Source organism: Dipodomys merriami, unplaced genomic scaffold (genome assembly GCF_024711535.1).
Source record: "Dipodomys merriami isolate MVZ:Mamm:240054 unplaced genomic scaffold, mDipMer1.0.p SCAF_64, whole genome shotgun sequence".
In the NCBI taxonomy this organism is placed as follows: Eukaryota; Metazoa; Chordata; class Mammalia; order Rodentia; family Heteromyidae; genus Dipodomys; species Dipodomys merriami.
In genome coordinates this window covers 4,023,370-4,048,989 of record NW_027206224.1, presented here as the reverse complement: position 1 = coordinate 4,048,989, position 25,620 = coordinate 4,023,370, and the positions used below count along the sequence as shown (strand labels likewise).

At 47.8% G+C, this 25,620-nt stretch overlaps 1 protein-coding gene across 2 annotated transcripts in view; it reads left to right on the top strand.

Annotated features, from left to right (window-relative positions):
• LOC138815452 (cadherin-5-like) overlaps positions 1 to 16,144 on the top strand; it is a 36,853-nt gene extending 20,709 nt beyond the window's left edge. For both annotated transcript variants that reach the window (XM_070004884.1, XM_070004885.1), the window contains exons 4-12: positions 278 to 394; positions 1,540 to 1,704; positions 3,038 to 3,225; positions 3,826 to 4,076; positions 6,036 to 6,178; positions 7,776 to 7,900; positions 8,157 to 8,265; positions 9,709 to 9,954; positions 11,312 to 16,144. In XM_070004884.1, coding sequence (XP_069860985.1) covers positions 278 to 394; positions 1,540 to 1,704; positions 3,038 to 3,225; positions 3,826 to 4,076; positions 6,036 to 6,178; positions 7,776 to 7,900; positions 8,157 to 8,265; positions 9,709 to 9,954; positions 11,312 to 11,829 — 1,862 coding nt within the window. In that variant the 3' untranslated portion in view covers positions 11,830 to 16,144. The remainder of the gene's footprint in view (positions 1 to 277; positions 395 to 1,539; positions 1,705 to 3,037; positions 3,226 to 3,825; positions 4,077 to 6,035; positions 6,179 to 7,775; positions 7,901 to 8,156; positions 8,266 to 9,708; positions 9,955 to 11,311) is intronic.
• The last annotated feature ends 9,476 nt before the right edge of the window (positions 16,145 to 25,620 follow it).

The window sequence follows — 25,620 nt, the reverse complement described above, 5'->3', positions numbered from 1 at the left end:
TTCCTTGCTTTCTTGAATTTCTACCCCTCACATCAGCCATCCTCTCCTCCTTTTCCCACCCATGCACACACTACCTGTTCACAATTCACCTGCCTGGACCGCCACACCCCGCCTCCCACTGCCACTACACTTTACTAGGGCTCTCCAGGGGATGTAAACACAAGTCTTGTCCTTCAAACATGGGGCTGGGGATGAGGGGACAGCAGTACCCCATCTGGAAATGGGCTAACGGGGACCAGAATCACAGGCAGCAACCCCAGGACTCTCCTCTCCCCAGGGACCCCCGTCGTCCGTGTCACCGCCGTGGATGCAGACGACCCTACCGTGGCCGACCATGCCTCTGTCATGTACCAAATCCTGAAAGGAAATGAGAATTTTGCCATCGACAATTCTGGTCAGTGTGGCTAACCCTCAAGGGTTAGGGCAAGGGGGGAAAGTTTCCAGGCACCGATGCTGAGGGACAAGGCAGCCTGACATGTATCACTAGCCATGGAACCACACTGGCCCATGGAATGATGGACATTTCACACAAAAACAAGGTAGAGACTGGCTCAAGTAATAGAGAGACTATCTGGCCAGTGCAAAGACCTGATTCAAATCCCAGTATGCCTGGGATTTGAGACAGGGGTGAGACAGGGAAGAAGGAAATAACCAATGGTAGCCTGAGACATATCTCAAGTCCAGTACCAAAATCAGGAACTTGTTCCCCAAAACCATAACCATAAGACAGCAGGGACCGCTGAGTAGCCATTCTTTATTTAGACAGCTCGGATTGCCAAACCCAGCACTGCTACTCACCCTCTAGAGACCTGGGGTAAGGCTGCCTGAACAGAGCAGGGCCACACTGACACCCGTGGGGCCTGCTACAAGAAAGGCTTGAGACAAATTGAATTCAGTAGAACTTAATTTACAAATTGCGTGGCCCAGAACCAAAACAGGTTCAGAGAAACTGCAAGTGATAAGGATGATGATACGGTGATCATGATAGCACATACGGACAGGAAAAGGAAACTAGAGAACACAGAAAGGAGGTCCAGAAACAGCTGATACATGGTTGCCTTATTTAAATAGAACAACTGGCTAGCTGTGGTTGGCTGGGCCTAACTCCTCTAAGTTTTTAGTTGCCGTTCATTACGGGACTGAAGGATCTAAGTACAGAGGTTTTCTCAGGTCAAATTTAGTTTGGTTTAGCAAAATAGAAGGAAAAATAAAACTGCCAGGACTGAGTGCCAGAAGCAAGGCAGGAGCATTCTGTCTTTCAGAAGAATAATGAACACAGAGGGTAGCTGCCACTACTATTCTGTGGTGCACCAAGGCAGACATCACTAATCCATTACTGCACTCTCCCACTCTGAGCCTGGATATGGCCTCATGATCTTTCTAAACACAGAGTTCTGAGTGGGTAGTACCAATATCAGAGCACACTGTTTGGCCAGTGGAGTTGTAGACAGCTCTGGCTCTTTCTAGGCCAGGCAGGGGCATTTTTATTTGCCTCAAAGCTCTTTGGGTAATATGGTTCTCCCTGGAACACTTTTGCAGGACTCATTATCACAACAAACAAAAACTTGGACCGTGAGAGGCAATCTAAGTACGAGGTGGTGGTGGAGGCGCGAGATGCCCAGGGTCTCCATGGAGAATCTGGAACTGCCACCGTGCTGATCACTCTGAAAGATGTCAACGATAATTTCCCCATCTTCACTCAGGGTGAGCCCCATCCCTGGCACCCTAGCTGGGTAGGGGGTTGGTTGGGATCATTCAGATTCACTGAGTTTGGGACTCTGGGGAAAATGCTCCAAATCCCTCTTTCTCTCCCTACTCCTCAGGGTTGACCTGAGGTCCTGAGTCATTCAGATGCAGGAGAGACCCCGCCTCCGTGCCTGTGCTTCACTTGAGAGGCCATCCAGCTGGCCCCAGCACAGGTTTTCCTATAGGACAAAGAGGACTCAAACTCCTCATGGTACTGGCACTGTGCCTAAGCCCTACTGTGCAAAACAGGGCGGTTTCACCCAGACACTATGCAATCAGAAGCCAGCTCTCCCATATAGCAAGACGCAGCCCCACCCACAAAAATCCCTGTGACGCAGTGAACTGAGAGACAGCCAGGAATGGGACCTGGCTGCACCCACACACTGATTCTCTTCCAAAAGTGCTCACCAAGAGCTTTCTCCATGCCCTGGGTGGGTGGGAAGGAAAGGTCAAGGGGCTCTCTTCACTGCAACCACAACTGCAGGTGCCATTCAGAGGCCTGGACACCCCAAAGACACCAGTCCTCCTGAAGTGGCCTGGTGTGTATTGTAAGCTCCCTGAAGACAAGATTTGTCTCTCTTGTCAATTAATAAGTCCTTTAACAATGACTACTTGTTGGGTGGATGGACCAATAGATAAGGCAGGCCTTTTGGCCTTAGGGCCCAGAATCCCAAGGGGCATCAATATAATTGCTGTTATCAATAGTTTATCATGACAATTTCCTGTGTCAAAATATGGGAAAATAGCCAGGTGCTGGTGGCTGTTCAGGAAGCTGAGATCTGTGATCCTCAGATGGCTTTGAACCGGGGAAGGAAAATCCCTGAGACTCTTACCTCAATCAACAACCTAAAAACCTGGAAATGGAGCTGTGAATCAAAGTAGTAGAGCACTAGCCTTGAGCAAAAAAGGTCAGGGACAGCACCCAGGCCCTGAGTTCAATCTCATGACCAACCAAAAAAATGTGCATATCTATATGAAAATCTATATGTAAATATGGGAAGATAGAAGGGTGCAGTAATGCATGCTTGTAATCTAGGGCTCAGGAGAATCATAGTGAGACCCACTCCATCTTTTAAAAAGGCTGGAGATGTTGATCAGTGATAGAGCATCGTACTAGCACATGCAAAGCCCTGGGTTCAATCCCCAGTGTTATAATATACATGTATATGTATACTGCAGTATACATGCCTTACACACACACATACACATACATGAACAAGATCATAGGAAGGGGTAATACCATATTAACGTCATTAACCCAGGACCCCTTGGGGTGCCCTATTTGCATCAGACCTGTACGTATTCACGGTGCCTGAAGACGTGCGTGTGGGAAGTTCTGTGGGCTTCCTGTTGGTTGAGGACCCGGATGAGCCTGAAAACCGGATGACCAAGTACAGCATCATGCAAGGCGAGTACAGAGACACCTTCACCATCGAGACAGATGCGGACCACAACAAGGGGATCATCAAGCCCATGAAGGTATGGAGGCTAGCCACCGTGCTATCACGACGGAGGCCCAGAGGCTGTCAAAGGAGAATGCTCCAAGCCAGACAGAGCACTGGGGATCCTGAGCCTCGGGCAGAGATTTATTTGGTGTCATTTGCTTATTGGGAGATGATTCCAGAAAGCTCCAGGAACCGTGTACAGGACTAAAACTGAGCTCATGAATAAGCAGATGGGTAATGGGCAGGGGGAGGGGGCCCACTGGTGGTCTTTCTTCACTGGCTTCATGAAGGATGAATGGGCATTTGAATTAAGCAAGAAGCCCTAGAGAAGCTTCTTGAGCAAAGACATGCTCCCAGGAGGACCTGATCTGTGATTTCCTTGACAGCAGCACTAAGGCTGATCCACTGTGTGTCCACAGTAGATGCTTGGATCAGGGCCGGACCCAGAGCATTAGTATTGGATAGCATCCGAGGGAGTGAATTGAAATGAGCTGAAGACAGCTCCCTGGTCACCTTGGAAATCTCCCTGGGCCAGGCCACTGTGCGTGTGGAGGCCACACAGATCCCGCCTGGCTCACAGCAAATATCACCACTTTTCTGTCTCTCTCTCCCTCTCCCTCTCTCTCTCTCTCAGCGGCTGGATTATGAACACATCCGACAATATACGTTCACCATTGAAGCCACAGACCCCACCATCAACCTGCAGTACCTAGGGAGCATCTCCAGCAGGAGCAAAGCCCGCGTCATCATCAACATCAGCGACGTGGACGAGCCGCCCGTCTTCCAGCAACACTTTTACAAGTTCCAGCTGCGGGAGAACCAGAAGAAACCTCTGATCGGCACTGTGGTGGCCAAAGACCCGGACGAAGCTCAGCGCGCCATTGGGTAAGGGGGCAGGGGACCTTTTCTTTGGACCACAGTTACCATGATCACCATACAATCAGACTTGACAGTGCAGAAAGCAACCAACCAGATGACATCTTGAAGCCCCTTTGTTACACACACACACACACACACACACACACACACACACACACACACACACGAAGAATTTCAGGGTCTACACCATACAGAGAAACAACACACAGGTCTGTAAAGGAAATGTTAATGACCCACACACTCAGGGGAGGGGTTTGATGTGGGCCCAGTCTAATCTTCCTTCCCGGGCCACATGGGCACACAGATTGCTGTATGCTGGATTTGTTGTCATTTCTTTGTGGGGCTGGCTTTACATTGATTGTTTTTCATTGTTGGATCACATTGTGCTCCTTTCATCAGTTATATCTTAATTGATTTTCTATCACTATAAGGCCCTCCCAAAGGCAGGGTTCTTTCTAAAGAGGAGAACTCTGGTGCGCTCGGGCTGGGAAGGTGACTCGGTGGTAGAGTGCTTGCCTAGCGTGCATGAAGTCCTGGGTTTCAAAAATTCCTCAAGTACCACATACACAGAAAGAGCCAGAAGTGGTGCTGTGGTGAGAGAGAGAGAGAGGAGAGAGAGAGAGAGAGAGAGAGAGAGAGAGAGAGAGAGAGAGAGAGAGAGAGAGAGAGAGAGAGAGAGAGAGAGAGAGAGAGAGAGAACTATAGTAAGCTTATATAGTTTGGACTAAAGGGAAGTCCAGGAGTACAGTTCCAGCACTATCATAACACAACAGAAGCCATCACATGAGGAGAGCAAACTGGCCAGTTCAAGTGTCTCTTCTGCTTCTTATAAAGCCACTAATGTCATCCTGGGGGACCCCATCCTTAGAAGCCCACCCAATTCTTCCAAAGGCCCAACCTCCACACAACTAGGGATTCCATTTCCAACACATGCGCTTGTGAGGAACACCTGTAGACCATAACACTCACTCCCCTGTCTCAGACTCCTCTCCTCCAACCTCAGTCACCAAGGGGACCCTTGTGTCACATTCTCCCAGAAGCATGGTGACATTAAGAGTGAGTGTGAGCCGGGCGTCGGTGGCTCACGCGTATAATCCCAGCTACTCAGGAGGCTGAGATCTGAGGATCGAGGTTCAAAGCCAGCCCAGGCAGGAAAGTCCGTGAAACTCTTATCTCCAATAAACCACTAGAAAGCCGTAAGTGGCACTAAGTGGTAGAGCGCTCGCCTTGAGCTGAAGAGTGCAGCACCCAAGCCCAGAATTCAAGCCCCACGACCAACAAAAAAAAAAAGAGTGAGTGTGTGTTCCTTCCGGTCAACTTGATTTCCCATGGATCACTACGTATGCTACCAGCATGTATCAATATCATCCTTCCCAGCAGTTCCTTATCATGTTGATTATTTCTAAGCAAGGCCTCATTTTTTATGCCTAGGCCAGCCTGCACTGCAATCCTCTTATTTGCGTTTTTTCCAATCACTTAGGATGCCAGCTACACATCAATGCATCCAGCCATTCGTGAAGACAGAATCTAACGAATCTGTATGCCTCACACTGCCATTGCCCATGTCCAGTAGCTAGGATTACCAGTTGGAGTCACCATTTCTGGCTCCCTTTTTATTTCTCCCTGGCTCTTGCTCACCTGTCAGCTCAGTAATCACACATACCAAGGAAAAACAAAAGTCCCAGCTGTGGTATAGTTGATTGTAGTGTCACTCAGTCGCCTGAACGTGCTGTTGATGGAGTCTCAGATACCCGGTTCAGTCCACTGTCTCAATCCCCTTACGCCCTCTGTGTCGGTGTGTGGCCGTCCATGCTCACTACGTTGAGTGGCAGCATGTGGTGAGTGGTAAGAAGGGGGGGGGATGGAAGAGGCCAGAGAGAGACTTGAATGGCCTGAACCACCATACTGAGGAGGATGAACTCAGCAGACAATAAGAAGTCACGGAATTCTTTCTTCCCCGGGCAGATACTCTATCCGCAAGACCAGTGACAAAGGCCAATTCTTCCGCATAAACAAATACGGAGCTATTAACAACGAGAAAGAACTGGACAGAGAAGTCTACCCCTGGTATAACCTGACTGTCGAGGCCAGAGAACTGGATTCTAATGGTGAGTGTGGTTCCTGTGTGCCAGGGGACCTGGGCGTTTTTCCTTTGGCCTTATTCTTTCACATCTGGTGTAATCTGGCATTTGGGGCCCTCTAGAGGTATTTTAGCACCGGCTGAAGCATCCTCAAGTGTGATCCAGCATGGGGGCAACCCGAGGTCTTGATAGAAATGCAGAATCTCTGGCCCCAAGCCTGGGATTTCACTCGCATCATCACTGGAGAAGCATTGGTAGGAAGCAGGCTGCACAGGTAAGTATTTTCATGTAGGATGAAAACTACCCAAGGTACTTACTAAACACAGCTTTTCGGACATCTCCCTGCGAGTCTCATGGGAAGAGCTGTGCGAGTATCAAGTGATTAATAGCAGCAATGGCTAGGAAAGAGTCCTTTGTGGAAGGGAGGGATGCACCAGCTCACAGGCAGAGTTCAAACGGTGAGGCCGCTTTCAACTGAAGAGTGTAAATTCTAACTGAAGCAGGGGCGGAAGCTGGAGGAGGTGGGGCGCATGCTTGACCTGTATCAGAGTCACAATCGATCGGGTAACTCGAGGGGATTGGTAGGTTTGGGAGAGATGGGGGAGAATGATGAAAGGGTGATATTGAGTACAAGACACAATGTCCTCATAAATGGGTATGCTGAATTGAAACTCCTTTGAGTAACTACTTAAAGATAATAAAAAGCCATTTTTAAACCCAAATAGAGTATAAACAGAAGGAAGGGAGGAAGGAAGGAAGGGAGGAAGGAAGGAAGGAAGGAAGGAAGGAAGGAAGGAAGGAAGGGAGGGAGGGAGGGAGGGAGGGAGGGAGGGAGGGAGGGAGGGAGGGAAAGAAAGAGAAAGAGAAAGAGAAAGGGATGGGAAAGGGAAGGGAAGGGAAAGGGAAAGGGAAAGGAAAAGGGGAGAAAGAATCACAACCACCCTCCCAAAGCAAAATTCACAGGCCACTGTATCAAGATCCCACAGAAACCCAGGGAAGGGTTACATTATTTCAATAATTACATAATTATTTATTAATACACATTAATCAATTCTACTGATTTGGTTGGTTTAGTGACTTAATTGTTAATTTAATTTAAACATTTTCTAATATAATAGAGTTGTGTGTGTGTGTGTGTGTGTGTGTGTGTGTGTGTGTGTGTGTGTGTGTGCCTACGTGTGCGCATGCTGGTTCCAGGGCTTTGGTTTAGCGTGGGTGCTGTCCTTGAGCTTTTTTTTCTCAAGACTAGTGCTCTATCATGTGAGCCACAGCTCCACCTCCAGCTTTTTGGTGGTTAATTAGATGAGTCTCACAGATTTTCCTACCTGGGCTGGCTTCAAATCATGATCCTCAGATCTCAGCCTCCTGAGTAGCTAGGATTACAGGCGTGAGCCACCGGTGCCTTGCTGGCCCGTGCACCTGTCCCTGAGTAATAACCCTCCTCACCTGAGGTTTCCGGGTCTCCTCCACATGCCTTTCTTCCATCCTGCAGGCCTTTCTTCTGGAGATCGACAGCGCCCTCTGCTGGCAGAATGTGGAAAGTCCTTCAGAACGCCTTGCCACAAACAAAGGCGGGCAGCCGTGGAGCCCATGGTGGTGACAATCTGTCTTCTTCTCCCCACAGGACTCTCCACAGGCAAGGAGTCCATCGTGCAGGTCCACATTGAAGTTTTGGATGAGAATGACAACGCCCCGAAGTTCGCGCAGCCCTACGAGCCCAAAGTGTGTGAGAATGCGCCGCCGGGAAAAGTGAGTCTGGCCGAGTCCAGGGGAAACACTTGTTCCCCTGAGACTAATACTAAATAGGCGATCATTTGACAGATGGGGAGACTGGGGCTCCAGGAGAATGGCTAAAGAGAAGATTAGACATATGGGAACAGGGCGGAGGTAGAAAAATGGAGTTGGGAGACTATTTAGGTTAGAACTGCAGAAGAGGCAGCCCTGGACACCATCACTGAACCCCTGGCCACCCCCAAACCACACTGACTGTCTCCCCCATCTGCAGCTGGTCATGCAGATCTCCGCAATCGATGAGGACATAACACCAAAAAATGTCAAGTTCAAGTTCACCCTGAACACAGACAACAGCAACTTCACCCTCACGGATAATCATGGTACGCATTAGAGCGATGGGCTGGCTCTTAGCAGGGGGGAGTGGGGATATGGGGGGGGGGATTATTTGAGCCTTGAAGCACCAAAATCAAGGACCAAGCCAAGAGATTGGTCTTAGGTTCCCTTTGCAAGTCCTGCAAGTCTGAAGAAATCATGAGATGCAACTGGGTCTGATTGAAATCCAGCGAATGGCTTTTAGAGCCTCTGTTGTTTGCAAGTTCTCAAGGTTCTACAGAAGGCAGCGTGTCTGTCCTTTGTCCACAGTGACTGAACCAGGGGGAAGGGAAGAAGAAAGAGGGGGGAGAAGCCAAGAGTCTGAAAATTAGGATGGTTTAAATGATCCCTAAAGCCAGGTGCCAGTGGCTCATGCTTGTGATCCTAGCTACTCAGGAGGCTGAGATCTGAGGATCGTGGTTCAAAGCCAGCCCAGGCAGGAAACTCCGTGAGACTCTTATCTCCAATAAAACACTAGAAAACCGGAAGTGGTGCTGTGGCTCAAATGGAAGAGCACTAGCCTTGAGCTGAAGAGCGCAGGGACAGCACCCAGGCCCAGAGTTCAAGCTCATAACCAACAACAACAAAAATCCCTGGAGAAGTTCTTTGGTAGTGGTGTTATTTTCCTGGAGGTACTTTGACCTTGCCCTTGCTAGGCGGGTGCACTACCCCTTGAGAAAGGCTCCCCCGTCCTTTTGCTTTTTAGGTTGTTTTTCCACACAGGGCATCTCACTTTTGCCCAAGCTGGCCTCCAACTGTGATCCTCCGATTTCTGCCTCCTGAATAGCTGAAATTATAAGGTTGTGCCACCATTCCCAGATTTAGAGAGGAAAACAATGACAGGAGTGGGGAGAAGGAGTCACTATTTGAACGGAAGTTTCTTCCTGGCGTCAGGCTGTTCTGGAAACAGACCGTGGCAAATGTAACCATTCTTTCGGTGGCTGAGGGGAATTGTTTTTACAATTGTTGACATCCTTTATTATGATGCCTTTTCAGAGAGAGCAGAAACAGCCCTCCAAGTTAATCCTATACTCAAAGACATTTCACAAGTTCACTTCCTTCCCCACCCCCTCCCCCACCTCCCACTTGCTCGTGGGAACATGAAACCGCAGGATAATTAGTTGAGCCAGAGGAGCAAGGCCTGTGTGATCCGTGTGTGTTGGGGGGAAATTAGGAGACCACAAAAACAGAGCAGGAATTTTACATTCTGGCTGAGCCATTCTTTCAGGCTGACTCAAAGCACTTTCTCAAACTGAGTCACTGTGAAAGAAAACAGGCTCAGGTGGCTGATCTAGGAGCACACGGATGCATAAGGGTAGAGAAGCAGCCCAGGATGGACTGACATACAATCAAGGAGGGCTTCCTGCAGGAAGGAGCAGCTTTCTTCCCCTGCAAAGGGGGTGGGGGATGCTGCTGACAGAACCTCACTGTATGGCCTTGGGTCTTTGCAGATAACACAGCGAATCTCACGGTGAAGTATGGGCCATTTGATCGGGATTATGCTAAGGTCTACTACCTGCCCGTGCTCATCTCGGACAATGGGATGCCCAGCCTGACAAGCACGAACACGCTGGCCGTGGCTGTGTGCAAATGCAACGAGCAAGGCGAGTTCACCTTCTGTGAGGAGGTGGCCGCCCAGGTGGGCATTAGCATCCAGGCTCTGGTAGCCATCTTCCTCTGCATCCTCACCATCACAGGTCAGTGCCCCGTGGGGTGGGGAGGAGGCACAATGGGATGCCGGGGCGGGGGGGGGGGGGGGGGGGGGAGGGGGGAGGGGCCAGGGTGCAAAGCCCCTCCCCCTACTCTTCAAGAAATAACCTTCCTCCGGCCATGGCTTGAAGGCAGCCTGGGGCCCTGCCTCAGAGCCCTCCCTAGGGAGTGGGTGCCCCACTGGTGCTGATCCATCAGCTGATGTCTGGGGAACCCCTTCCAGGGGTGTAAATCCCCCCCACACACACACTCCAAGGAAACCCTTGGGTGATGAGGCTCACCCTCGCACCGCAGTGACTGGGCCCAGCTTCCCTACCAGTGGCTCTGCTGGGCGCGTCCCTTCCGTGAGAGTCCAGACCCCGATCCCAACAATGAGTAGAACTCATGACAAACAAGACGTTGCCCCCATCCCTAGAACTGCATTTCAACCATGCAACAGGCTCGCGCCTGACATCAGCTATTCCGGAGGCTGAGAACTGAGGATCAAGGTTCCAAGCTAGCCTGGGCAGGAAAAAAAAAATCCCAACACTCTTATCTCCAACTAACCAGCAAAATTCTGGATGAGAAGGTGTGGCTCAGGTGGTAGAGCACCAGCCTTAAGAAAAACAAAAGTGAGAACACAAGGTCTCCAGGAGGGAGAGAGAGAGAGAGAGAGAGAGAGAGAGAGAGAGAGAGAGAGAGAGAGAGAGAGAGAGAGAGAGAGAGAGAGAGAGAGAGAGAGAGAGAGAGAGAGAATTAATATACCATCTCTGCCAAAACAGAGAAGCCATGTACAAGCAAGCATCTTACAGATAAGGAAACTGGGGCTCAGGACACCCCTGTTTTACAAGGCTAGAAGAGTGGAAGGCATGGCTTGAGCTCGGTACCACTTGATTCGCCCTTTCCTGGGATTCTCAGACCCTCTCCCAGCCATACCCCCCAGAGCTTCAAGCTGATCTCCACTATGCCACTGACCCTGGCTCGGGAGGCCTCTTTGGGCTCAGTCAGCATCCACTGTCCAAGGGGGCAGAAAACCCAGGGTGTGGGGTGAGGTTAGCTGAGCATCTCATTCAGTGCAGTTGGCACCGAGTCTCATCCTCACGCTGACCTTAATAAAGTTGGTGGCTGGCTCTCACGTGTGCTCCACACTTTCCCCAGGAAACCCACCACCACCCGTGGAAGCCAAAAAGCATAGGATGGGGGGCGCGTGGGGGACTCTGTCCCATGGGTGAAGTGGGCCCCTTGAGGCATCTGGGCTGCACCCACTGCGGATGGCCCATCCACAGCGCCCCAGGAGAGGACGTGGGAGGGACGGGTGCGCAGTGGACCCCGTCCTGACCGCGTGCGGCTCTTGTTGGCTGGCAGTGATCACCCTGCTCATCTTCCTGCGGAGACGGCTCCGGAAACAGGCCAAGGCGAGCGGCAAGAACGTGCCGGAGATCCACGAGCAGCTGGTCACCTACGACGAGGAGGGCGGAGGGGAGATGGACACGACCAGCTACGACGTGTCGGTGCTCAACTCGGTGCGGCACGGCCGGGCCAAGCCCCAGCGGGTGGCCCTGGACGCCCGGCCACCCGTCTACAGCCAGGTGCAGAAGCAGCCGCGGGTGGCCCCGGGGGCGCAGGGCGCGCCCGGGGAGATGGCCGTGATGATCCAGGTGAAGAAGGACGAGGCCGACCAGGACGCCGAGGGCCCACCCTACGACACGCTGCACATTTACGACTTTGAGGGCTCCGAGTCGGTGGCCGAATCGCTCAGCTCCCTGGGCACCGGCTCCGATGACTCCGACGTCGATTACGATTTTCTCAACGACTGGGGGCCCAGGTTTAAGACGCTAGCCGGGCTGTACGGATCCGATCCCAGGGAGGAGCTGATGTACTAAGGGTCCCCCTAAAGCCCCACTGCAGCCTTGGCCAGTTCCACTCTACTCACCAAGTCTTCCAGGGAGATAACCGTCCCCCCCCCTCAGCCCCTCACCCCTGCCTTGTAGGTGCCAAAGACCTGAGAATCCCCAGGGAGCAAACTCCAGGTCCTCCATACATCAGGGGAATCTATCCCAGCACCCCTAAAAAGGCTGGGAAGTGACCATTCTTGAGGGCTCTTTGCTCTGTCTCTGCTTGGACAGACCTGTCCCCCCCCCCTGCTGTGTCCCCCAGATCACAGATGTAGCTCAAAGACTTTTTCCTGACTGAAAAGCTGTCAAGCAAAGTAGCCTGTTCAAATGCTTGTGGAAAGGGGGCAGGGTGGGGGTGCTTTCCCTGAGGATCACTGGACACCCCCCTCCCCTCTCTGGGAAGGCCTGGTGCCTGCCAGCCAGAGACAGAAGGCTAGACCCATGACTGGAGGACAAGAGACTCTCTGAAGCCTTAGTCCCTAAGGGAGACACCATCGTACCTGCTCTCAAGAGTTCCAACCCTGCTGTAACCCCCCCCCACACACACACACAGGCCTCTACCCAGCCCCTCCCCAGGCCTGGCAACAGGGAGGAAGGGGTCCTGTGCCAGCTTCTGACCTGGGATCCTGCGTGGACCCAGCCACCGCCCCGTCCCGGCCATGGCCGCAGGAACTGTGACCCGCTGAGTGTTGATCTGTTCAGGGAAACTGGCTTGTTGAACTTGAAGCAACTGTGAATTCATCCTGGAGGGACAGTGGAGACTGGGGACCAGCTCCACACCCACCCTCTCTGGAGAAGGGCCTAGAAGGGGCTGTGATCCCCACCCACCCACCCAACCCCACAATCTGACAGCTACCCATCAGCAACCAGGTTCACCGGGAGGGAGGCAGACTGAACCAGAGCCCGCCCCTCCACACCTCTGCCTCACCTGGTCACTCATGCTCTCTCCTTTTTGCTTTTTCTCTCCCTATGCAACTCTGGCTTGGAAACCTCCAAGATGTTGCCCTCAGCAAGTCTGGCCAGACTCCATGACTGCTGTGCCATCCGTCTGCCTTTCCAGCTCACTGTTGCCACATCTCAGGGAACCGACCCTCAAGCACTTCCTGTGGAAGGCAGTGCCCCCTCATGCCCTCCACTCCCATCCACCTCCCCCCTCCAAGCTCTGCAAACAGGCCTTATGGACCCAGAAGGGCGGGGAAGGAGACACCTGGACCTCGGTCCCCTCTCCCTCCACACACACTCCCCACAAGCCAGGCAAGGCCCCTCCCCACACACGCAACTGTAAATAACACTGACATGTGCTTAACCAATCATTAGTTTTCCATGATCATCTTTTTACTAACGATACTTACCAGCTTCACACTCTCTTGGACTTAGAGAATAAGGGTTTTGTGCATACTAAGCAGGTTTCTATTTAGATTAACACTTTTAGTTCAGGTTTTTGAGTTAGGGAAACAATTCCTATAACCTTCTATTTCCTATCCTCATGGTAATCGCTCTATAGGTAATGACTATATATTGATCGCACTGGTGCATGAGATGTACTGTAATTTTTTTTATACTTAAATAAAGGAAAATCTCAAAATTCTTCCATTTCTAGAGCAAAGACAGCTCTGGGGAAACACATATACATGCTCACGCATTTCCATGTAGCTTACACATACATATTCATGCATGTATATTTCCATACACATCCAACCACCTGCACTCATGTGCCTTACACACACACATGTGTGCACACACATGCACATGCACTGATACACATAGGCATGCATACATAAAAATATGTGTGTTAAGCATGTGTGGACAACATGCAAGGATGTGTTTTCTATACATGTTCATATGGATATGTGTTCATATGGGCATATTCATATGTGCATGCACATACATGCAACGATGCATGCCTTTATATGCTTGTGCATGCACATTGACACTAGCATATGCAAACAGGCATACACCTGCTGACACCATCATGAGAGGAATCCAGAGGGAAAAGAGACATTTGAGTCACCAAGAAAACAGATGGTAAGAGACAACAAAGAACACTCCAGCCAGCCTCTTCTCCTCCCAGCGCCCTCCCAGTCCCTGTTTCGAATCCCGCTGCTCCCTCTCACTCACTGCAGATGAGGTCCTCCATACTTAGTGCTACAGCACCACTTGCAATTTGAACCAAAGTCTTTCCTGAACATATGCACAGCTCTACACAAGTGTGGCTTCTAGATTCCTAAGAACATTCCAGAGCTTTCCAGAAGCCTCTATGGACAGCTTATTCTTCAACTTTTCCTTTGCAAATGTTTGGACATCTTCTAATATGCCCTGGCTGCCAGCAATGTCTAGAAACCTCCTGGGTTAAGCCTTTATCACTGATTGTGTCCAAATCAGGTCAAATAAATGCAGTCTTGTAGTGAGGTCTTTCAGGGAATTGCCAGGCCTTCGGATGATGACTGTTACCAGTTATTTGGGAAAGCACCACCTCCATTCTGCCCTTCCAGTGGCTGCTAGTGTTCACTGTGACTGAATGCTTGGGTAGAGGACATGTTAGAATCCCACAAAGCTTGCTATTCTTATCAACATTTAGCTGCTTTTCTTGGACAGACTCCCTGATGGTTGTAGGTTCATTTCCAGAGTTCAATTCACTAGCTGATCTTTTTTCCACCTGTCTGTGGGGGCTGCTCTTGGAACCCACATTACACCAGCCTTGGAGCCCATGAGATCTCTCCTTCTCTAAGAAGCCCAAAAGTCACCTCCAGATGAATCAAAACATCCCTGTCTTTGGTTTCCCAGCTTGACCTAAAGAAAAGTAGCAAGAGATGCATCATCCCTGAGCTCTTCCCTCCTCGCTAAGCAAGGTATGACTTTATTTCACAGATGATCAAGTTGAGACCCAGAGTAGGCATGAGAGTCACATTGTGATGCAGAGGTAAAGTTGGGGTTGAAATTGTGGTTGGAAGATGGCTACACTTGGTGGCCACTAGGGGGCACATTCAGTCAACAAATTTCTGACCTTTACCAAAGTCCTGGTTGAGTACCAGAGGTGGTCCTGGGGTCCTGGGACACAAACTGGTGCTGTGTCCTTGCCACCCGTCCCAGGATAAGAGTTACCTGCAGCCCCCAGCCGCCCCGTGAGCACTGAAAATCACAACCCACAAAAGCAATTGCACCTGGCCACTGGTGCTTGGGTTTGTGAGCAGGAAACCCAGTGCACCTCACCACCCCTCCCTGCCCTGCAGTGGGGCGGGGGGGGGGGGGGGACGGGGGGACAGAGCACCTGCCTCAGTATCTACAGCTCACCACCTCCTGCTTCCCCAGGCAAGCCCTGAGGAGTGAGTCCAGGCCAGAAACAGCCACAATTCCTGTACCTCAGGCTCCCTGGCAAAGAACTCTCTAGACTCACCCTAGTTTCCTGGAGGTGACATGTTGAGCCTCTGTTTTCACAATCAGAGACCGCCCAGATACCCAGCAGCCCTCTTCTAAAGGCTAGCCTGAGAATGGGCACGGAGTACATCTGCCCTGATGTTTTAAGTTCAGTGCTATTCACAAAGAAAGAAAGAAAAACGATATAAAGGACCAACAATAGGAGACAGGTTAAGTAAACATAATGGAGCCTTAAAACAGTTCCTAGTGGCCATTAAAATGTCATGGTGCTCTGCAGTCATCTTAGGCTGAGTGAATTGGAGAGGAAAAAGAAAACATACACTCACACACACCAACTCATACACAGAACCCCAGAGCATGAGTTACAGTCAGATCCCAATTTTTCCTACTATACCTCCACCTTCAGGTTACAAAATTATGAATTTTTTCTGTCGTCTTTATGATCAGTGAGTATTTTTAGAATCAGAAAAAAAGTTATTTTAATGTTAATTTATAAGCCGTTTCTTGGTCACTGAAAACATGGTGAACTGATTGGCAAAGTTCTTTTTTTTTTCTTTTTTGTCAGTGGCGGGTCTTGAACGCGGAGCCTAGGCATTGTCCCTGAGCTCTTTGGCTCAAGGTTAGTGCTGTACCACTTTGAGCAACAACTTCACTTCCAGCAAAGTTTGTTCTTAAACATCAAATTTTGAACACTGAAAAATTTAATGCAACAGAGGCTTTGCTGGTTTTTTTAATGTTTTTTATTGTAAAAATACTGTACAGAGGGGTTACATTATATGAGTAAGGTAATGAGTATATTTCCTATCAAGGATTGTTACCTCCTCCTTTGGTTTTCCCCTACCATCCCTTCCCTCCCCACATCTCCAGCTCTTCCCTCCTCTCCTCCCAAGTTGTAAACTTCGTTTTCAACATAGTGTCTTGCACTTCTCATTGTTTCTGATGGTTTTTATTTAAGTTAATTAAGCTGCTTTTGAAGTCAGAAAAAAAAAAGTGTTACTGACGCATTAATTCATTTTATTTCTCTATTTCAGAAAATGTTTCTTTGAGTATGATCTGTGAGACCTAAATATCTTAGACTCTGGTCTTCTTCACACCCAAATTTCTAGCAACTTTCCAGATCTAGAGGATGAAGGAAAATGACCTACATAAAATTCTGCAATGCGTGGATATACCCAGGGTCTCTTTTTCTAGGACAGAAGAAACAGCTGGGACCAGTTTCTTTCAGCCAATCCAGAGATTATCTGTGTGTACATCCATATTCAGGGATTGGCTTCTCAGGCCTTTTAGGACCTCAAGTTACAAGAGGTGCAAGTTAACTTAAGATGTTTCTGAGTAATGGTTGCTGGGGGGATGTTTAATGATGTTTTACACAGGAAGCTGAACTGGGCCAGGGGTTTTCTGTTTCATATGGGGCTCTGGGCAGGAAGTGAGTCTCACATTAAGGAAGTAAACAAAACCCTACCTCTGAGCTCAGGGAACACTTCTGATTGAGAACAGATAATACAGCCGGCATTTGACAGCCTCCAAAAGTCTGAAAAACACTTGAAAGCGTATGCAGACACAAGAAATACCCCTTTTTATTTTTGCATTTGATTGATTTTTATAGATATATTAATTTGATTATCTTGAAGTCATTGTACAAAGGAGTTGACATTCACCCAAGCAGTTTATGAGTACAGTGAATCTGACACAATATTCTAGGCCTATTAGTTTGTCCAAAACCTTCTCAAAATCCGTGGATACAAAAAGTATTCTTTCTTAAAGCATCTTGTTTGCCACAATTCACCTGGGCTTTCTTTTTCCACCAGTTCTGGGTGAGCTAGACTAGAAGGACCCACCTTTCTCCAGGACACTCTGGCAGGAGTTGTATGTATGTATGTATGTACGTATGTACGTATGTACGTATGTATGTATGTATGTGTGTGTATGTATTACGTATTATGTATTTATGTATGTATAAGAGGTTTTGTTTTTGTGAGGCTTGAACTCAGGGCCTCTAGATCTTGTTTAGCTTTTTTGCTCATAGCTGGTGCTCAACTACTTGAGTCATAGCTCCACTTCCTACTTTTCGGTGATTAATTAGAGATAAGAGTCCCATGGACTTTTCTGCCCAGACTGATTGTGAACCACTATCCTCAAATCTCAGCTTCTTGAGTAGCTATGGTTACAGACATGAGCCACCCTAGCTGAGTTATGTATTTTGAAAGCACTGTTAAATCCTGTTCATGATAAGCCTTTATTGTAAATAACTTTAATTTTTTTTTCCTTTAAACAAACCACGATATTGGTGAACAGAGCAATTTGACAGTCTAACAGTGAGCAAGCAGGAAACTTTCAAGTTAACAAAGAAAACTTCCATTGGACTGTGAGCATCACTATAATTACTCACTTCATAACCTCTGAGCATAATACCAGCAGCCAGCTACAGTTCAATACAGCTTTGTCAAATGCATACATATAGTGAGTAAATGAAGAAACAGGTCATCTCTGGGCCTCTGCACATGCTCTTCTATGTCTCTGCACATGTCTTCTATGTACTTAATTCTTCACTTGCTGAGCTCCACCTCTAAGACTCCTCCAGGAAGGAAGCCTTCCCTGACTATCCTTCACATACTCACCCCAGCCCCAAGGCAGTGTGTATACGTCTGCTCTCATAACAATTGCCCATCTCACCACCTTGGCTATAAGACTCTTGGGCAACACCAGGTTTGCTTCTCCTTAGATAGCCCTGTGCCTAGCACACTGCTGGCCCCAAGCAAAGGGATGGGTGGATAAATGAAGGAGAGAGAGCATGGGGGGCTTCCAGGCCTTAGTGCTACTCCCCTGGTTGGAACAGTGGTCATTCCTTCTTTGCTGCCTAACTTCTAAATCCTCGAGCATCACCTGCTGTGGTCTGCTGTACACCCTGCCACACACCAATGGTTCTCTGCCTGTTCCTCAAGCCTTTGATGTATGGCATTAGGATCCCCTGGGTATCTGTGTCCCTCCATGACCACCCTGAGGGTAGGACATGCATGAGAATCATCCCATTCTTTTGGCTGACTTCATTAAAGCAACAATTTTTTAAAAAGCTATCTGGAGGCATGGCTCAGCAGTAGAGCACCTGTCTAGCAAACACCAGGCTCCAAGTTCAAAACCCCAGTACCACTAAGCTCACCAAGTAACCCAGGCTTTACTTTGCTCAGATATATAAGACAATGAGTGGATGAATTCAAAGAAATATATTCTAGTCTCTTCTTCCATCATCCTTCAGCAGAAAAGGATGGATTTTTTTTCTTCTGGCAGTACTGGGGTTTGAACATAGAACCTCAGATTTGCTAGGCAGGTCTGATACTCCTGAGCTATACCTTCTGCCAAGGATGACTTTCTTAATGAGAGGGGGTTGATCCTTTGTCACCATTGATGGCTGCTCCTCCAGCTCCTTGCCCTGTGGGTCACATGATCCCACTGTGTGTACATACATGATCTACTTCCTGAATCACCCACCTCCTCGGTACAGGCAGGGGGCAGCATGTACAACTCCTGGGCAGTGTTTGTACCTGGCCTGTCATATGTGGATTCCCCGCCCCCCCATCACTCTCTTACCTAAAAAGACAGCCAGGTAGAAGGAAGAACCAGAAGAAAGATACATGGAAAGGCAGAACAGAAAGGAATCTTTATCCAGCTAGCTATGGTGGCTCAAGCTTGTCATCCTACCTACTTGGGAGGTGGAGATACAGGATTGGTGGTCTGAGGTCAGCCCAGGCCAAAACAAGAAAGTTAAAGAGATTACATCTTCACCAATGGCTGGGCATGATGTCACACACCTGTCATCCCAGCTACTCAGAGAAGTGCTAATAGGAGGATTGCAGTCCAGGCCAGCTCAAGCTTAAAGCAAGACTCTACTTCCTAAACAGACAATGCAAACAGGAGCTAGTGGAGTGGCTCAAGTGATAGAATACCTGCTTAGTAAGCACAAGACTATGAGTTCAAAACCCACGACCAAGCAAAGTAAAAGTTGAAGGGTGAGGGAGAGGCTGCATGTTGTCCATCAGAGCTTGCCCTAAGGGCAAACTTCCAGAAACTTCAACTGTTAGAAATCAGAAGTAAGTAAAAAAGCTTCTACAAAACCTATACCTATAGGACTCAAGGCCATGATGGGGGAGGGAAAAGGAAAGGACTGTAGACACCACAGCTATAAGGGATATGGGGTCCTGAACTGGATCCTGGAGTCGAAAGGAAGGATTGGAGATCGTTTGGTGATAGTCACACATAGTACAATGTTAATGTTTTGGTTATGTTCATGGTTATTCCTACTGCTAACATTAGGGGGAGCCAGCTGAACTTTGTGGTTAGCACTGATAATCCTAGCTACTTGGAAAGCAGAGATTGAGAGGACCAAGCTTTGAGGCCAGCCCCAACACACAACAAGACCTCATTTCAACCAAGTTGAAGGAAAAGAAAAGCTGGAAACAGTGATACATGCCTGTCAGCCAGCCTACCCAGGAAATATAAATATAAATAAAAGAATCAAACTTCATGTTGGCCTGGACAAAAACACAAGACCCTATATTTTAAAAGTAACTTAAAAAAATAGGGCTAGAAGTGTGGTTCAAGTGGTAGAGGGTCTGCCTAGCTAGCCCAAAGTTCTAAGTTCATACCACTGTATTACCCCAAAATTAAAAAATTAAAATTAAAGGAAGAGGCCAAGCAGAGGTCTTTTCAGATCTGTGCCCTGCCTACTGACAATGAAGACTCTCCTTCTGGGAGCATTTAGATAATTTTCCTGTAAGTCTAAAATTATTAAAATTAAAAAGGCTGACTTAACTTGACTTTAGTATCTGTGCTGCAGAGAAAATCAGGGTTGGGAGATCTCCAATGTTTGAGAGCTATCTCAAAATAAATTAAAGGAAAAAAAAGATCAAGGGGAAAAAAACTATTTTTGTTACTGAGTCTAGAAAGAAAGCTCTTCTAGGAACAGAATGCATTTTTTTTCTCTGCCTCTCCTGCTTACAATTCTGTATTCCTCTTTATCCTCCACGGTCAAACTCTCTTGCCTCTGCTGTTCCATGCATACAGACAGACCATCCTGTTTTCTGATTATTGAAGTATAACAGCCATACATTAAATTTCACAGGAGTATAAAGTATACTGCCCAGAGAATTTGAGGCAAAAGAAAAAAGAAAATACACTTCAGTACCCAAAACCTACATCAACAAACAGCATTGCCCATACACCAGGAGCCCACATCCAATCACCATATTCCCCGCCGCCACCATAGACACTTCCTGGTCTTCCCTGCTTTGAAACTGTAGATCAATGAGTCATACATCGTCTGCTTTCTGTCACTTGATCCTGTGTTTATGTATTGGTCCTATCACTGCCATAGTTGTAATATGTTCATTCTCCTTGCTCTGTTCTGTCATGTGACTCTGCTATGAATTTCTGTCCTGTGGACAGGAAACCCAAGAGGATCATAGGAGTTGCCCATGAGATTTTTATCTGAGTTCATTCTTGACGATTCATTTCAGAGCTTGAGTTCAGGCGGTGCCAATATCTTTTATTATTGTTGTTATTATTAAGTAGTTACACAAAGAAATTGTAATACTATAAGAATACAATACTTCTGGAGATATACTGTATGGGGGTGAACATACAAAGGAAACAAAAAAAATCACATAGTACATTAAAAACAATAACAACAAAGACCTTGTGTCGATATCTCGGCATTTATTTCACTCAGCATCATCTTAAATGATCATATTACATAGCGTTTGAGCTTTTCTGCTCAGCTGGTAAAATTATCCTAAATGTATACTAATTATTGCAAATAAGGGAAGCCATGGGACCTATATTTCTTTGGCTCTGGCTTACTTCATTTAATATAATTCTTCCTAGTCTTTCCAATTCCTAACAAATAGGGTGGTGTCATTCTTTTTTTTTTTTTTTTTTTTTTTTTTTTTTTTTTTTTTGGATGTGGGTCTTGAACTCTTGGGCCTGGGCACTGTCCCTCAGCTCTTCAGCTCAAGGCTAGCGCTCTACCACTTGAGCCACAGCGCCACTTCCGGTTTTTTTCTTATGTGGTGCTGAGGAATTGAACCCAGGGCCTCTGGCATGCAAGGCAAGCGCTCTACCACTGAGCCACCTTCCCAGCCCCTTTTTTTTTTTTTTTTTTTTTTGTCAGTCATGGGGTTTGAACTCTGGGCCTGGGCACTGTCCCTGCGCTCTTCAACTCAAGACTAGCGCTCTACCACTTGAGCTACAGCACCACTTCCAGTTTTCTGGTGGTTTATTGGAGATAAGAGTTTCACAGAGTTTCCTGCCCGGGGGCTGGCTTTGAACCATGATCCTCAGATCTCAGCCTCCTGAGTAGCTAGGATTACAGGCGTGAGCCACGGGCACCTGGCTTGGTGTCATTCTTTCTGATGGAAGCATAGAATTTACACACACACACACACACACACACACACACACACACACATACACATCACATCACATTTTCTTGATCCATTCTTGATTTTGGTACCCTGCATCTTGTATATACATTTGTCTAATTTGGGGAGGGGAAGGGGAATAACAAAACGCTGAAACAAGGACACAGGATGACCCATTGCAACAATGATACCCACAAGACAGTATATTGGAAATGAACTTTACAACTTAGGGTGGAGGGAATGAGGGAGATGAGGGAGGGAAGGGATAGTGGGAGAACAACAAGGGAAGGGGTAACAATGCTCGACAAGAAATGTACTCATTGCCTCACTCAGGTAACTGTAACCACCCCTGTACAGCATCTTTATAATAAAATAAATTTTTAAAAAAAGAATACACTACTTCTTGGTCAATATAATTTTAAAAGCAACTTTCAAATTAGACTCAAATGTGCTTCTAAAAACTGTCAGTCTGGCAGCTGACATTCTTCTGAACACTGAAATCTATTTTCATAACCAAAGATAGCTCAGTCCTGTGACCAGGGGAACAAAAAAGCAAATAGGAAACCTAAGAACAATGTTTTTCTTTGCTCTCTTACAGACATTGAATGTTTAGAAGCAACATTTATTGAGACTTTGCTACGTGTCAGAAACCATACTAACCACTTGGCATGTGATGTTGCATTTGATCTTGACCATAGAAATAATGTCACTTTTATTTCTCTTGTTTAAAGTTGCCCATGTTACCCAATTATTCTTCATCCTTGGGTTCTGCTCTATGCCTTCCTTCCAGGAAACCATGTAGAATCAACTCAGCCCACATCCATCGCTCTCCCTTCTAGAGCCCAAGGCTATACTTAAAATTAAAAATAAAATTAAAAAAAGACAAAGCTCATCATAAGAAACCCCCTTCTGGAAGAGAACATTAGAAAGGATGATATTGATCAAGATGCCTTGTACTCATGCTGACTTTTGAGTTGAAACCTCTTTCAACAACTATTTAAAATGAAAGAGGAGGAGGAGGAGGAGGAGCAGGAGGAGGAGGAGGCAGGCAGCCACATTGGAATGAAAAAGCAAGCTTACTGCTGGTTCAGTAAACGTCTTTGTAGGTGCCAAGTACAAGGGCTTGACCTCAGGGTGTTGCGCTCTTGCTTGGCTTTTTCACTCAAGGCTGGTACTCTGCCACTTGAGCTACATCTCCTCTCCACTTCTGGCTCTTTTCCAATTAATTGGAGATTAAGAGTATCACAGGTTTGTCTGTGTAGGCCAGCTTCAAACCACTTGAATCCTCAGATCTCAGCATTCTGGGTCTCAGGCATGGACCACCAGCCTCTCCCCATCTGTAAAATGGGAGGGAAAAACACAATACCCTCCAAGGTCTCTGCAGAGAAGCGCTGCTCCAGCATTATGAGTTTCCTCCCTCTGAGTCAGCTCCGAGACAGCTCTGAGCTTGTGGCCTTAGAAGATGTGCTCCCTGCCCAACTCCGCAGGAGCCCATGTCTTTTCCTTCCCTTAGCCCCACCATGAGATGCTCCAGAACACCGACAGCAAAACTCACAGGAAACAGATATATCCTCACAAAAATGGCGGCAATGGTTTTCCTGCCTTCCTAACCCTCACCCTCAAGGGGCAGAGACCAGATACCACTGTGCTTTCCTGGGGGCCAGAACATGCTCTTCCTATATATCTAAACCCATTCAGAACACCCTAAAAACAAACAGACCTACCCACTGACGTGAAGGATAACCATAACGACATGCACAAACTCACTCAGGAGGCCCATTGCAGGGTTGTCTAGACATATGGAAAACAGAAGCTATCTAAGTGCCCAGTAGTAGAGGGCTGGTTAAATAAAAACCCTGCTCCCATCTGTACAATGTTGGGCAGCCATTCAAGGTGTGACATGGGGGAGGTGGGGGATGGCTAGTCAGCAAGTTCTCCCCATTTAAGGATACTTAGAGAGATGCCCAACTAAAGAGAAAGAGGACAAAGGAAAGCTCAATACTGATAGTGCATAGTTTCTATGTTCTTCTGTTTTCTGAACTCAGGGTCTGGGTGCTGTCCCTGAGCTCCTTCGATAAAGGCTAGCACTCCACCACTGTGAACCACAGCTCCACTTCCAGTTCTGTTTTTCAAGTAAGTCATACCAATACACATTTTTGTAGATAGATAGACAAAGAGAGAGATGACAGACAGATTACAGAGAGATAGGTAGGTAGATAACTGATAGACAAATGATAGCTAGGTATATGATAGATGGATAAATAGCAGACAGATGATAGACAATAGACAAATGATCATTGATAGATGATTGATACACAAATGACACATGATAAATAGATAAATAGATGATAATCAGATGATAGACAATAGATAATACATAAATGTAGATAATAGATATGGATAGATGATGGATACACAAATGACAGATGATAAACAGATGCTAGATACGGATGGTAGATGATAGATATATAGATAGATGATAGGTAATAGACAAACAATAGATGATTGATAGAGAAATGATAAATCAATGATGTGTGATAAGTAGATAAATGGATGACAAATGACAGACAGAGAGAGAGAGAGATAAGTAGGCAAAGAATCATAATCCAACTCCCTGAAGCTAGAGCCAACATTATGCAGCCCATTGGATTTCCCATTGGATCAATGCTCATGTGGGAGAAGGTAGTGGAAGGAAGTGTACTGTTTAGGACTAGATCCCCCTGCAAGGTCTCAGAGTGAGTCACCCCACACACACACCCTCCACCACCCCAAAACATACACAGACTGTCTTTGCCAAAGAGCATGGCTTATAGATGAATCCACTCATCGACAAGGATGTCCATTCTCTACAGACTCCACTACAGTATCCACTAGTATCTGCTCAGGAAGATCAAGGTCACCTCTTGGTTGCAGAAGACATAAACCTGGCTTGGACACCTATAGACTCCAGTCCTAGCCCTCTGGTCCTGTTTGACCCTCTTTGCTCTGCTCTTTCCTTTGGCCAGTCACAAAGGAAACACATGGGGCTGGACAAAGGGCTTCACAAAAAGTCCCTTTTCTCAGGACTCAGATTCCTCTTCATTCTGGGCCTGTGACCCACAGCACAGCTATACCCCCACAACAGCTGGGATGGGGGCCTGGGTCCTGGTAGGGGTAAACCACACAGTAGAGAAGCAGGATGAATGGCTGCCAAAGGAAGCTGGGAGTGGAGAGGGTTCCCTCTTCCTGCCTTCCAACAGCCTCCTTGCCTGGCCTTTATACCACCCCCCTTGGGGAGCCTGCCTGTCTCCACACACACACACACACACACACCCCATTCCTGCAGAGCATGTGGCTGACTCTCTTCCTTGTGCCCTGACCCCAGGCCCTCCTCTGCTTCCCTCCCCAAGGTGAATCAACAACAGGCATACCTCTTTGTCATCATGTTTTATTTTTGAGGACCAATTTCCAATGAGAGGCAGGTCTCTGGGGTTTTGAAACAGCAGGTTTTGAATGTCCCTGTTTCCTTAAGCTCCAGGTCCCTCGATCAAACGGGGACTTGGAGATGACCACCGTGGGCAGCTCCATAGTTCATGGATGAATTCATGAAATGCACCCAAGTGGGCCCGCTGCCTAGACCTTGGCAGCCCCCTCTCCCAAACCGCCTTTTGTGGGATTCCCAGGCAAGACGATGTCTAGAAATCATTCCACGGGGAACTTAGGGAGCCCCCCCAGCAGCCTAGTAAGGGTGCAATAATCAGAGGCTCTACGGGATACTGAAGCAGACAAGGCCCCAAAGTAGGGTGGGGGCCAGGAGCAGGCGCTGGAAGCTGGTTCCTCCTCTGAGCCAGTCCCCCACACCCAGGTTTGCACCTGCTGGGGCTGAGCTTCAGGATGGGGTGGGGATGGGTGGGTGGGAGGGGGACCCCGCGGGGCTCAGTGAAGGATCTGCTGATGGCTCAGAGGGAAGGTAACAGCCTAGGTGATGTCCTCCCTCCCAGAAGTCATCATC